Source organism: Salvia hispanica, chromosome 2, assembly GCF_029641045.1.
Source record: "Salvia hispanica isolate PSC_SH4W2 chromosome 2, Shi_PSC_v1, whole genome shotgun sequence".
Lineage (NCBI taxonomy): Eukaryota > Viridiplantae > Streptophyta > Magnoliopsida > Lamiales > Lamiaceae > Salvia > Salvia hispanica.
In genome coordinates, this window is record NC_142693.1 from 11,353,908 (window position 1) to 11,366,439 (window position 12,532).

Below are 12,532 nucleotides of genomic sequence, written 5' to 3' on the forward strand. Positions count from 1 at the left end.
GAGTTGGAGGAATTAAAGATACAACTCCAGGAACTCATGGACCTAGGTTTCATTAGGCCTAGCGTCTCGCCATGGGGCGCACCAGTACTTTTCGTGAAGAAGAAGGACGGGTCGATGAGAATGTGTATCGACTATAGGGAGTTGAACAAATTGACTCTAAAGATCAAGTATCCACTGCCGAGGATAGATGACTTGTTCGATCAACTTCGAGGGGCAGGCGTGTTTTCAAAGATGGACTTGAGGTCCGGATATCATCAGCTAAGAGTTCGAAGGGAGGACAAATCGAAGACCGCATTTTGTACGAGATATGGACACTACGAGTTCGTTGTGATGCCGTTTGGCCTAACGAATGCCCCAGCGGTGTTCATGGACTTGATGGATCGAATATTCCATCCGTACTTGGATAAATTCGTTTTAGTCTTTATAGATGACGTACTAGTCTACTCAAAGAACGAGAAGGAGCATGAGGAGCACCTACGAATCACGTTGGAGACGTTGAGGACTGAGAAGTTGTACGCCAAATTCAGCAAGTGTGAATTCTGGCTGAAGGAAGTGAACTTTCTAGGACACATTGTGTCGGCAGAAGGAATCCGGGTGGACCCCGCCAAGGTTGAGGCGGTAAAACAATGGAAGTCGCCTTCAACACCAAACGAAATTCGGAGTTTCCTAGGATTGATAGGATACTACCGAAGATTCATTGAAGGATTCTCCAAGATAGCGAGACCAATGACGCAACAACTTAAGAAGGGAGTCAAGGTGAATTGGACCCCAGAGTGTGAAGCGAGTTTTCAACTCTTGAAGGAGAAATTGACCACCGCGCCAGTGTTAGCTGTGCCCGAGTCTGGAGTGAACTACGTAGTCTACACCGACGCTTCGAAGGTTGGACTAGGATGTGTGTTGATGCAAAACAATAAGGTGATCGCCTACGCGTCACGACAGTTGAGACCACACGAGTTGAACTACCCAACACACGATTTGGAGTTAGCAGCAGTGGTACATGCCCTAAAGATTTGGAGGCATCATCTCTACGGAGTTAGATGTGAAATCTTTACGGACCACAAGAGCTTAAAGTATTTCTTCGAGCAGAGAGACTTGAATATGCGACAACGAAGATGGCTCGAACTAGTGAAGGACTACGATTGTGGCATCAACTACCACCCCGGCAAAGCAAATGTGGTGGCAGATGCTTTGAGCCGTAGAGATCATTCGCAAATGGCTACTTTTCTGACGGAAGAGGAGAGCTTGATACGAGAATTTAACAAAATGCGATTAGAAGTGATAAGAGCACCCGAAACAGTGGAAGGGCGAATTGCCACTTTGGTGGTTAAACCAGATCTGAAAACGAGAATCGTTGCAGCGCAACGGATGGATGCGGAACTAGAGGAAATCCGAATTGAAGTGAGAACCGGTGAATCCGGAAAATTTAGTGAGGAGTCCGACAATGCTCTCATCTTTGAAGGAAGGTTGTGCGTGCCAAACAACGAGGAACTTAAGAACAAGATCATGAGCGAAGCTCATGAAACACCATACACTGCCCACCCTAGGAGCACGAAGATGTACCAAGACTTGAAAAAGTCCTTTTGGTGGAACGGCATGAAGAGTGAGATCGTGGCATTTGTGGAACGTTGCTTAGCCTGCCAACAGGTGAAGGCATTACGTCAACGACCACATGGAAAATTACAACCATTGGAGATACCCGAGTGGAAATGGGAGCACATCGCCATGGATTTTGTGACGGCCTTGCCGAAGACCCTAAATGGGAACACCGCAATTTGGGTGATTATAGATCGACTTACCAAGAGTGCGCATTTCATACCGATTCCGGTAATCCATGGATCGAGCAAGCTGGCCCGGATCTACATAAAGGAGATCGTGCGATTGCACGGAGTTCCAGTGACAATTACGTCCGATTGTGACCCGAAGTTCACATCGAAATTTTAGATTAGTCTACAGCGCGAGCTTGGAACGCGATTAAATTTTAGCACGGCGTTTCACCCGCAATCCGATGGGCAATCCGAGAGGACGATCCAAACCCTCGAGGATATGTTGAGAGCTGTGATACTCGACCGCGGTGGAAGCTGGGAGACCGTACTACCGCTAATTGAATTTGCTTACAATAACAGCTTCCAAGCAACAATCAACATGGCGCTATATGAATCCTTATACGGAAGAAAATGTAGATCGCCGCTCTACTGGGATGAAGTTGGAGAGCGACGGGTGCTAGGACCCGATGCGGTCGAAGAGATGGTTGAAGTCGTTCGACAAATTCGTGTGAGAATAAAGGAAGCCCAGGACAGACAAAAGTCATACGCTGACGTCCGACGAACCGACTTACAATTTCAAGCCGGTGATAAGGTTTTTCTTAAAGTGTCCCCGTCGAAAGGGATAACACGTTTTGGTGTTAAAGGAAAATTGAAACCACGTTTTATCGGGCCTTACGAAATTCTAGAAGGAATAGGACCCGTAGCTTATCGATTGGCGCTACCGCCAAGTCTTGGAAACGTGCACAACGTCTTTCACGTATCGCAGTTGCGAAAATATGTGTTCGATCCGAAGCACGTGATTCACTACGAAGAAGTCGCGTTGAATTCCGACTTGAGCTACGAAGAGAGACCCCAAATGATCTTGGACCGAAAGGTTCAGAATTTGAGAAATAAATCCATTGCTAGCGTGAAAGTACTATGGAGGAACCACGAATACGAAGAAGCCACGTGGGAGCTTGAAGACAAGATGATGGAACTGTACCCGGAACTTTTTCCATGAGGTACTTCTTTTAAGGGTGGTGGAATGTAACGCCCCACTTTTTCAAACCCTAATTTTCGGGTTATAAATTTTTTGCATTAAATACCTTAAATGCTATGATATGTGGATTAATTGATGAGTGATTAACTACATGATGTCTTTGTGACCTAATTGCGTATGAGAGTTGAGATTGAGTTGAATAGTCAACTTGTTGAAAATATGACGTGGCTATTGAATAGTCAAAGATGTGGAAAATATGACGTGGCGTTGAAAAGTCAAAGATGTGGAAAATGTGAAGTGGAAGTGAAACTCGAATATGTGAATATTTGATGCGGAGTAATATAATTGTGGTGAATTATTTTCCAAATGGTTGAGTGAGATTAAATAGGATTTTCATAAATATCCTACCCAATTATTTGAAATATTCGACCATCACTATTATTGGAGAAGGAATCCTATTTTTTCTTGGATTTAATTATTTGCTTGGGATAATTATCCGAATTAAATCCAAAGTCCAATTATACTTTAATTTCACCTTGGAATTTTCGAAAACTCCACCTTTGATTTCCATGAGATTTTTGAAATCTCATATAATAGGGAAGAAGGAATTGTTTATTATATTATTTGATCCCTTATTTATTCTCTTCCATGAATAAATATAAATATGCTAGAATATCTTACCATATCTTGCCGTATCTAAGAAGATCTTACCATATCCTAATTAAATTAGGATTAGAATTTAAATTCCTTGTGGGAGAGGCATAAAAACCGCCACTTCCTATATTATTTGGGGAGGATTTATTATTTTATTCTGCTCCGTGATATATTATTCTACTCCGTGAAATATTTGAATTTAATCATAGGCTAATTAAATAGCCTAGAATTTTCGAATTCCCCTTAATTCTCTCTAAAATCACGCCAACTACTATATTCAAATCTCTCCATATCTTCTCAAATCTTTAATTTATTTAATTAAATATATTATTTTGGCACTCTACAAATACATAAGAGATCCTAAACCCTAGCAACGCAAATCAACGCCCCACTCCCCCAAATTTTCGAAATCTCTCTCTCCCACTCTCTCCAAAAAAATTTCTTCTACTTTCTTCAAGATTTCTTCATCAATTGAGAAGAATCCAAGTTGAAACTCAAGAATTTATTGAAGAATCAAGGCTATAACTTGTTTCTACCGTTCGTTCTTTTGGAAAAGGTACTTTTATTTTGATCTTCTCTTCTTCTACCGATTAATCGGTGTTCTTGAGATTTCATGCATATAGATCGAGCGAAAAGGGGAAATTAATGGATGAATGGGATGCATATAAGTGTGTGTGTGAAAACGTGTGTGTGCATGATCGTGTGTGTGTGTGTGTGCGCACGCCTCGGCGTGCGTGCATGTGTGCGTGGTGAAACACTCATGCGTGACATATTTTGAGGATAAATCTGGAGTTGTTGTGTGAATAAAAACGATATGATAATCGTACTTTGATTTTGGATGATGATATTAAAGATTTATCGATGGGAAAAAGGGAAACGTGGAAACATGCATGATTTTGAATCAATGTTCGAAACTGATTTGTAATACGCCTAATTTAAAGGTGATACTTCGCGCTCTCAGCGTGATAAACGAGGAGAAGAGAATACTTTCGAGCTAAGCCGACGAGGTGGGCTTTCTTTTAAAATAAGGACATTGTCCTAAACTGATATTGATGAGAATGAGATATGTGTTATCATGCCTTGATTTGTTTTGTCGTGCCTATCCCTCGTGGCTATGCCACTATTGATTTAATCGAATTCGGATCCTTGTAGAGCCGCAAACTCTACTTGGGTTAGTGTACACCAATATTAGACCGAGTGCTGGCGTACGGGTCGGCCGGTCTAGTGACCTGGATTGCGGCCGCATTCCTTGTCATGTAGAATGAGGATATGGTAAACGTCGATGTGAAAAATGGTTGCGCGACCGTGATATTTGATAAAGAATATATAGTGTGGTGCCTCGGGCCTTTCTAAAGATAAAACCCCGATGGACACTTGAAAATGGCATGATAACTATTTTTGTGATAAAACTGTTTTCGGCAATGAGTCCACTGAGTATGATTATAGTACTCAGCCCTGCATGTGTTTTCCCTATGTGTAGGTTGAGCGGTGACGAGCGGGCGGCGGTGTTGAGTAGGAAATAATAACATGGTCTGTTGAAACTTTAAGTGTCGTTGTGTCTCCATACATAGCTTCACTTCTCTCTTGGTCGCTTCCGCTATATTATGAAAACTTGTGAACTTTTGGTTGGGTTGAATTCTTTATTTCGTGGGAATATTTTGGATATGAAACAGATGAGATTATTTTGGAACATTTGCTATTTCGGAGCATTTATTGTGATAGCCTTTTGTTGGATTTCATTGCTAAGGCATTATTCTTCTCCCATTAAATTGTTCATTAAATGCTCTGGTAAATTACCTCTAAATGAGACCCTAGCCTATGATCTTTGTTGCATTTAAGTCTTCCTAGATAGCGATCGCCATTATTATTGTACCCTAGAATGGCGGGTCGTTACATTAGCACAGTCTATACTTCGATAGGACGAGTCACATAAGTTCTACCCATGCGGTACAAGCGTAGATTACTAACACTAGGGGTGTCAATCCTAGATTCGTAACTCCTAGAAGCTCCTAAGACCCTTGAAAAGTCCTCACTTTCAATTAACAATGTCGTTTTAAAGGAAGCTAATTGTAGTGTCTATTAAGTGGATCTAACTCGCCAACCTCCTCTCACAATTATGTAGCAAGTTATAGCAGATCAGCATCGAATGTGTACTCAAACATGCAGTATTACGGAACAACTTAAGGAAGAAACGAAGTATAAACAAAACGGATATTAAATAGAAAACGGAATTGTATAAACCAAAAAGAATGTTACCAACACATCCCTAGAATCCTATGAATTTAGTTACACATGATAGAATAATCTAAAAACATAGTTTGAAGGCAAAACAATGTAAACATAAGAACTAGAGTGATAAAACCCAAAAGGTAGAAACCTGTAGCCTTGATCTTCACTTGACTTCGTTTTCAACCTCTTGCACAGTGATGAACTCTCAAATATTTTTGCTCTAGAATTGTGAGGCAAAGAGTGTAAAAGTTGTCTTTGAATGAAGAGGTTTAAGGGGGTATATATAAGGAGTAAGTCGAATCCTATGGAGGAAAGGAAAAGATTGGCTAATCTTGGTAAAATCTGGAGAAAATCTAATTAAATTCGTGAACCGCCTTCTCGTAGTGGACCGTTGTACCTTGGCCAGCGGTCGCTGTGCATTGTCCAAGCTTCTGCGGATTTGGGTAGCGGTCGCTGCATGTCCTACAGCGGTCGCTGCAAATTAGTCTAGTGGCTATGAGATCTTCTCGAGCGGTCGCTGCACACGTCCCAGCGGTCGCTGGGCGTCTTCAGACTTTTCAGCACAACTTTCCAGAGCGGACCGCTTCAAGCTTAGCGGTCGCTGTGGTCCACCGGTCGCTGCGACACACGCAGCGGGCTGCTGGGCGTCTTTGAACGTGCCAAAATTCCATCTTTGACTTTTTCCTATCTTTTTGGCTCAAATATGCACAATTCTCACAAAACATGTCAAAATACCAAAATAGATAAAATATGTGAAGCATGGACATGACTGTGATTCAGATACTAAAAACAGGCCAAATAAGGGCCCTAAAATAGTGCAAAATCCGAGCGTATCAGCTCCCAAAGTAGTCCAAGGTGGAGAATATTGAATATTTGTGGTCTACTTCGGTTTGGGTTGGTCCCAATAGATTAAATGCCCCAGCCCAATCTTGTATATGGGAAGCCCAGTTCTGGCTTGACCCATTACTTACCTTAACCACCCTGATTGTCGTCACGTGGAGTTCTCACTCGGATCCAGGATTGAGACCGTTGATCTTGAGCTGTGTTTGTTAAGTGAGAGGCTGACTTCTCACTTACCTCATTCGTTCAGATCTTCTCTCTCTCTCTCTCTCTACGTTAGGGTTTTCTCTCTGCCTTCTCTCTTCATTCTCTCTACATCTTAGGCGATTTTCGCCGGTGAACTCCTCAAATATTTGGTTTCCACTGAGTAATCCTTGTTTTAGTAGGATCTATCGGTTTAGATCTTGAGTTTGGAGACTCTCTCGGGTTCCATCAGAGTGTTCGGTTGATTCTGACCTAGGGTTTGAATCTGACGAAGATTGGCGTTGTAGAAGTGAGAACTGGTGAAGTGCTTGTGAGACTTGTGAGTTTCTGGTGATTGTGAGCAGAATAGACGTTCGGTGGAAGTCGGTGTGGCTAGGGTTTATGACCTATCATTCGACGGTTTCTCATCTTGTGACTTGTGGTAAAAGCGTGTGGGGAGGTCCTTGGCCTAATGCAGTCACCGTTGTGACCTGAGCAATATTCCTACTGTTATTTCTTGGTTGCTTAGTCTATTGCTGTTTCTTAGATCCAAGAGGATCTTGTGTTGGTTTATTAACGTGTCTACTTAGTGTGCAGGTTCCTATTGGCATGAGCTTGGATTCTAGATTGGTCAAGAATCTCGAATCAACTAGGGTTCCAATTAGGGCTTACAATTTGTAATAGTTAGACAATCAGTGTTGTAGATTACTTGTAATCTTGTGAGTATTTGGCTTGTAAATCTGAGATTAGCCATCTCAGAACTTTTGCAATAAAAGAGGTCCTGATAATTAGTGAATCCCGATTGATTTGATCCCTACAGTGGTATCAGAGCCCTGGTTCAGGGGCTGGGCCTGTGTGACTCGGGGCTCGGTGGTTGCGCTTGTAAGTTCTTCGATGTCTCTGCGTGAGCTCGACCAAGACATGTAGTGACCTGGTGACCTGTAACATGGTGTAGGCATGTGGTCTTGGTCTGGTGGTCTTGGTTTGAGGGGAGGATTGTGGTAGAGCAAACCATATCCCACATTGGAGAATGAATAAGAGTTGCAAGCATATATATGAGCTACCCCAATTCCATTAGTATGAGACCTTTTGGGGAGTACCCCAAAAGGAAAAACCGTGAGGGCTTTGCCCAAAGCGGACAATATCTTACTAATGTGGAGTTCGGGTGTGCACCACCGATTCCCTACAGAAATCTTCACTGGTTGGCATCTGATTGTGATGACAATCCTTTGATTTGTTGCTTTGATCTTGAAACGGAGCTTGCCAACCATTTTTCTCTTCCTCCTAGAGTTCATGGTTATGGCGGCATACTAGATGGTGGATATGGGCTATGTATTTTGGAGGATTTTCTATGTTTAGGCGATATTACAAATGATTTGCATGTTGTTATTTGGAGGATGAACAACTATGGAGATGTGAATTCTTGGTTAAAAGAATATACCTTCGACCAAAAACCATATATTCGTACTGGTTTCCCAAATGTCCCGAAATATGTTTTGCCACTTAAAGTTTTGGAAAATGGTGACTTGTTGTTTACCGTGAATATTGATGATCGACTATTTGTCTACGCCAAAAACACATAAGTTGTTGAGGTATATGGTCTTCATTAATGGGCTATTTATTGCTATGATTCCAATGTCACCATTTATAGCCCAACCTTTCTTTCACTCAAAAGTGTGGGTATTAGCAAATATTCAGTCATTAAGTTTTTATTAGGCAAATCATATTTATTATACTTTAATAGATTTTTGTAGTAGTTTTTCTTTTCAAACAGGTTCTTCTATATTTTAAATTTTGTATGTATTGGATCTTCATTAATATAATGATCTTGGTGAACGAAAGCGAGCCCTGGTTCTGGAATATATTGTAAATCACCCTCCTCTATCAGTGCGCCATGATCTAATTGGAAGCGCTTCTAGGATCTCTCTTATGATATCTTGTGGTAGATTTGTCCACATATCTTTCTTCTTCAATAACTGATATCTATATTAATACTATATTTATTTTATTTATTTACATGTATTAAAATATACGAAGAAGACAGAGAACATAGGTGAACCAATATGCCTTCTCAAAATAATTTTACCAATTTGCCTAATTAATGAATAAGACATATTCACTACAAAGATATACTATCAACACATCATAAGTCATACTAACACTAGCCATCAAATCAATTTTATTAGGGAACTCACCAAACATAATAAAAATTAACAACCAAAACTAAATTACATAATAAAAATTAACAACCAAAACTAAATTACTCCCCCTGTCTCATAAAAATATGTGCACTTTCCAATTTTATCCGTCCCACAAAAGTATGTGCATTCCATTTTTGGAAAGTTATCCCAATTTATTACCTCTATACATCATTTTATTTACAACTTATACCACCATTAAACACTACTAATAATATGAGTCTCACTATTTACTAACACTACTTTAACTACTTTTCTCATCAATTTTTTTATTTTATCAATTTTCTCTTAATTTCTATGTCAAATTAATTGCTCATATTTTTATGGAACAAATGGACTACTTCTAATCTAACCAATTGTTAAATTCAGCAACGAATACACAAATGCACCGTCTCTTTTATCTTTTATTGCGAAAAACCTATATATACAACTCATCAATTCATGATCAGCACCTATTTTTCAATTCAGCAAATTAAACATTCATTGTAAAATAATTGGTCAAATAGTTATTTTCATTTTCTTTTTCAAGTGAATATCGTTCTCCCTCTTATTGAAGTTTAATTCTAGAAAATCATCGGTGCTCTTGGAAAAATCACAAAATCACAAAAATCTAATTCCAATTTCCAGCCACACAGCAAATCTTGTGCACTAAAACGAAAATGATTATTAATTCTAATTTGATATGCTAATATGATTTTTTTGTTAAAGAAATATTGATTTTCTTTTTTAATTTTGGCAATAAAAAAAAGCAAGTAAAGATTTCACTTAAGAGGATTAACATCTTTTTCGATTCAAAATCGGATTACGTTAAAAAAAAAGTGAAATTTACTGTAAGTTGAATTAGTCAAAGTTTGTTTCTTTTATTTAGGATTTCCGTTTCTATCTTGCAGATTTAGTGGTAGTATTATTTAGGTGATTTAGTATGTATTACTAGTTGAGATATTATAGGATTCCTTTTGCTTAAATATTACTCGTTCAATTTAAGAGGGTCATCTTTCATTTTTTATTTGTGCCGATCAAGATAGTCATTTTCCAATTTTGAAAATAACCTCCCCCCTCTCTCTCTTCATTAAAATGTTCGGTACGATTTTTATAGTATTTTCTATTGTAGAAAATACTAGATTATGTATTTACGATTTTTATAGTATTTTCTATTGTAGAAAATACTAGATTATGTATTTAAATTTTCTAAATTATGTAATTTTTTATTTAATAAGTAATAGATTTCTTACATAGTTATATTAATTAATAAATTTTATTATATTATTTAATTTACTTTAAGTTTGTGATATTTCCGACGATTACCCCTTTATTAAATTAGTTTGCCTTTTGAACTAAATACCGATGGGGTTATTTGATTAAATAGTTTAAATTAATTAACAATAATTTTGCTCTTACTTTTCATTTTATTTACCACAGTACTCCCTCCGTCTATGATTAATTGTCTCATATATGATCGGCATAGGTTTTAAGAAGTTGATTGACGTTATAAAGTAAAGTGGATAGAAAAAGTTAGTAGAATGTGAGTCTTACTTTTATATATTGGTTTGTAATAAAATGTGGGTGAAATGTAGGGTTCACTTATTAAATGTAGTAAAAGTGAAATGAGACATTTATTGATAGACGGACGAAAAAAAAAAATGAGACATTTAATGGCGGACAGAGGGAGTATTACTCTAATTCCATTTCATTTAATGAATTTGTTTTCCAAATTATTGATAATTCTAATGTTGTTCGGAAAATATAATTGATACTAGTATATAGTACTCGGTGAAAAATGTTAGATACTATTTCTAATGACTGAGTCCTTTTTTCAAGATATGGATACTCATCGAAATCAAGTACCCTTTATAGTTGTACAACTATGTTCATAGCCTTGTTGAACCAAATCTTGCATTCACCACCATTTTACCGTAGGTAATTGAAGCTTGCAACTAAGAAAGTGTATAGGTAAACACAGCGCCCAAAATCGTACTATAATGATATTATTGGAGGTTCATTAAAAAATGGTTAAATAACAGATGATTAACAGAAAATTAAACCATTTTACAAATAAGGATAATGAAATAAAAATTAATAATAGTACAATATAACGCCACTGTTACAACTAAAAATATTTATGTCCCATAAAAGATGTCTTACTTTCATTTTTAGCTTGTCTTACTAAAGATGTCACATTTCAATTTTTAGAAAAAATTATGATCTCTCACAATAATGTAAATATTATATTTTTTCTTTCCACCAACACACAAAACAAAACCTTCTAAAATTCCGTGTCGTCCCATAAATCTATTTTCCTAATAAAAACGTAATGTCTGAACATTTTGAATCCCCATATTTGTGAGTGAGAGAAAGCTTGGGATATAAATGACGATATTGGAAGAATAAAAGGGAGATCGGTGAAGAAGACCATATCTCACAATACGCCCAGTGTCCTTGGAGTAGGTAAATAGTTTATTATCTATATTCACCGTAAACAACAGGTCACCATTTGCAGAAACTTTGAGCAGAAAAACAACTTCACAAAAATCTGGTCGGAACACAAATGCCTTTACCCAAGAATTCGCATCCCCGTAGATGTTCATCCTCCAAATGACAATAATACGACATACTAAAATATCACATAAACATAGCCGACCCTCCAAAACACACAATCGATATTCGCCATTCATATATAAAAGACATCTATGAATATTACCATAATAACGAGGAGGAAGAGAATAACCGGTAAAGATTTCTGTTTCAAGATCAAAGCAACAAATCAAGGGATTCCCCTCCGGATCAGATGTCAACCAGTGAAGATTTCCATTCAGATATACAGCATTTTCCCGAGGCAGTCTAGGGCGGCCTATTGTCGCTCCAATGCTTCTCCACGACCCTCCTCCTCTTCCTAGAGTGTATACATGACATGACGCAGAGTAATCGCAACATAAAATCTTGTACTGCCCACTTAATTTGCTAACTCCAAATCCGAATGCGCAGCAACGTGTAGGCGGACGAGGGAGCTCGATATATTCACTTGTAATTGGATTGCATACGAAAATAATTTCGTTCAATTTTTCCCATCCATCCCACACCAAAAGCAAACCATTTATCGAACCAACTACTGCACGATCACAAGCAGTAGTTGAATCTTGTTTGCGAGGAGAAGGCAAGCCGAACTTGCAAAGTGGCTTGCAGGCCTCGTCGCAGACCGCGTACCCCATGGCTCGATCCACAAAAGCGAAGCCGGGGTTTGGAGAATACGATGTAGCAAAGTCTCCCCCTTTTATCAGATTGCGCCATGATTTACAAACATGTGTGCATGTTATAATGCTACTAATCGGGAGTCTTCCCAAGATCTCTATCATCATCTCTTGCGGTAGATTTGTCAAGAAATCTCTCTTCTGCATCAATCTTGTACTTCTTCTGAGAACAATAGGGGCGCTTTTATTCATCATTTGAGGCTTAGTGATCTTCATCGCTAACAAGAAATAAGAAAAAAACTATTCTTCTAATTCTATTTATAACAACCAATTAGTCCTATTTCGAACGGGAAACGATGTAAGAATATTTGTTTTTTTCTTACCAATCCATATCTTTAAAAAATTGAACAGCTTTATCTAAAGAAATTTGCATATTTATCTAATGAATCTAATTAAGATTCGGTCAAATCCAAATAATTGCTTGATTCGGCTTTATCTAAA

The 12,532-nt window shown here is 38.3% G+C and overlaps 1 protein-coding gene across 1 annotated transcript; it reads right to left on the reverse strand.

Moving 5' to 3' along the window:
• Positions 1–11,065: 11,065 nt before the first annotated feature.
• On the reverse strand, positions 11,066–12,307 carry LOC148931564 (putative F-box protein At5g15660). The gene has a single exon (XM_089063900.1). It carries the CDS (start codon positions 12,305–12,307, stop codon positions 11,144–11,146), a length of 1,164 nt encoding a protein of 387 aa, XP_088920026.1. The 3' UTR covers positions 11,066–11,143.
• Between the last annotated feature and the right edge of the window lie 225 nt (positions 12,308–12,532).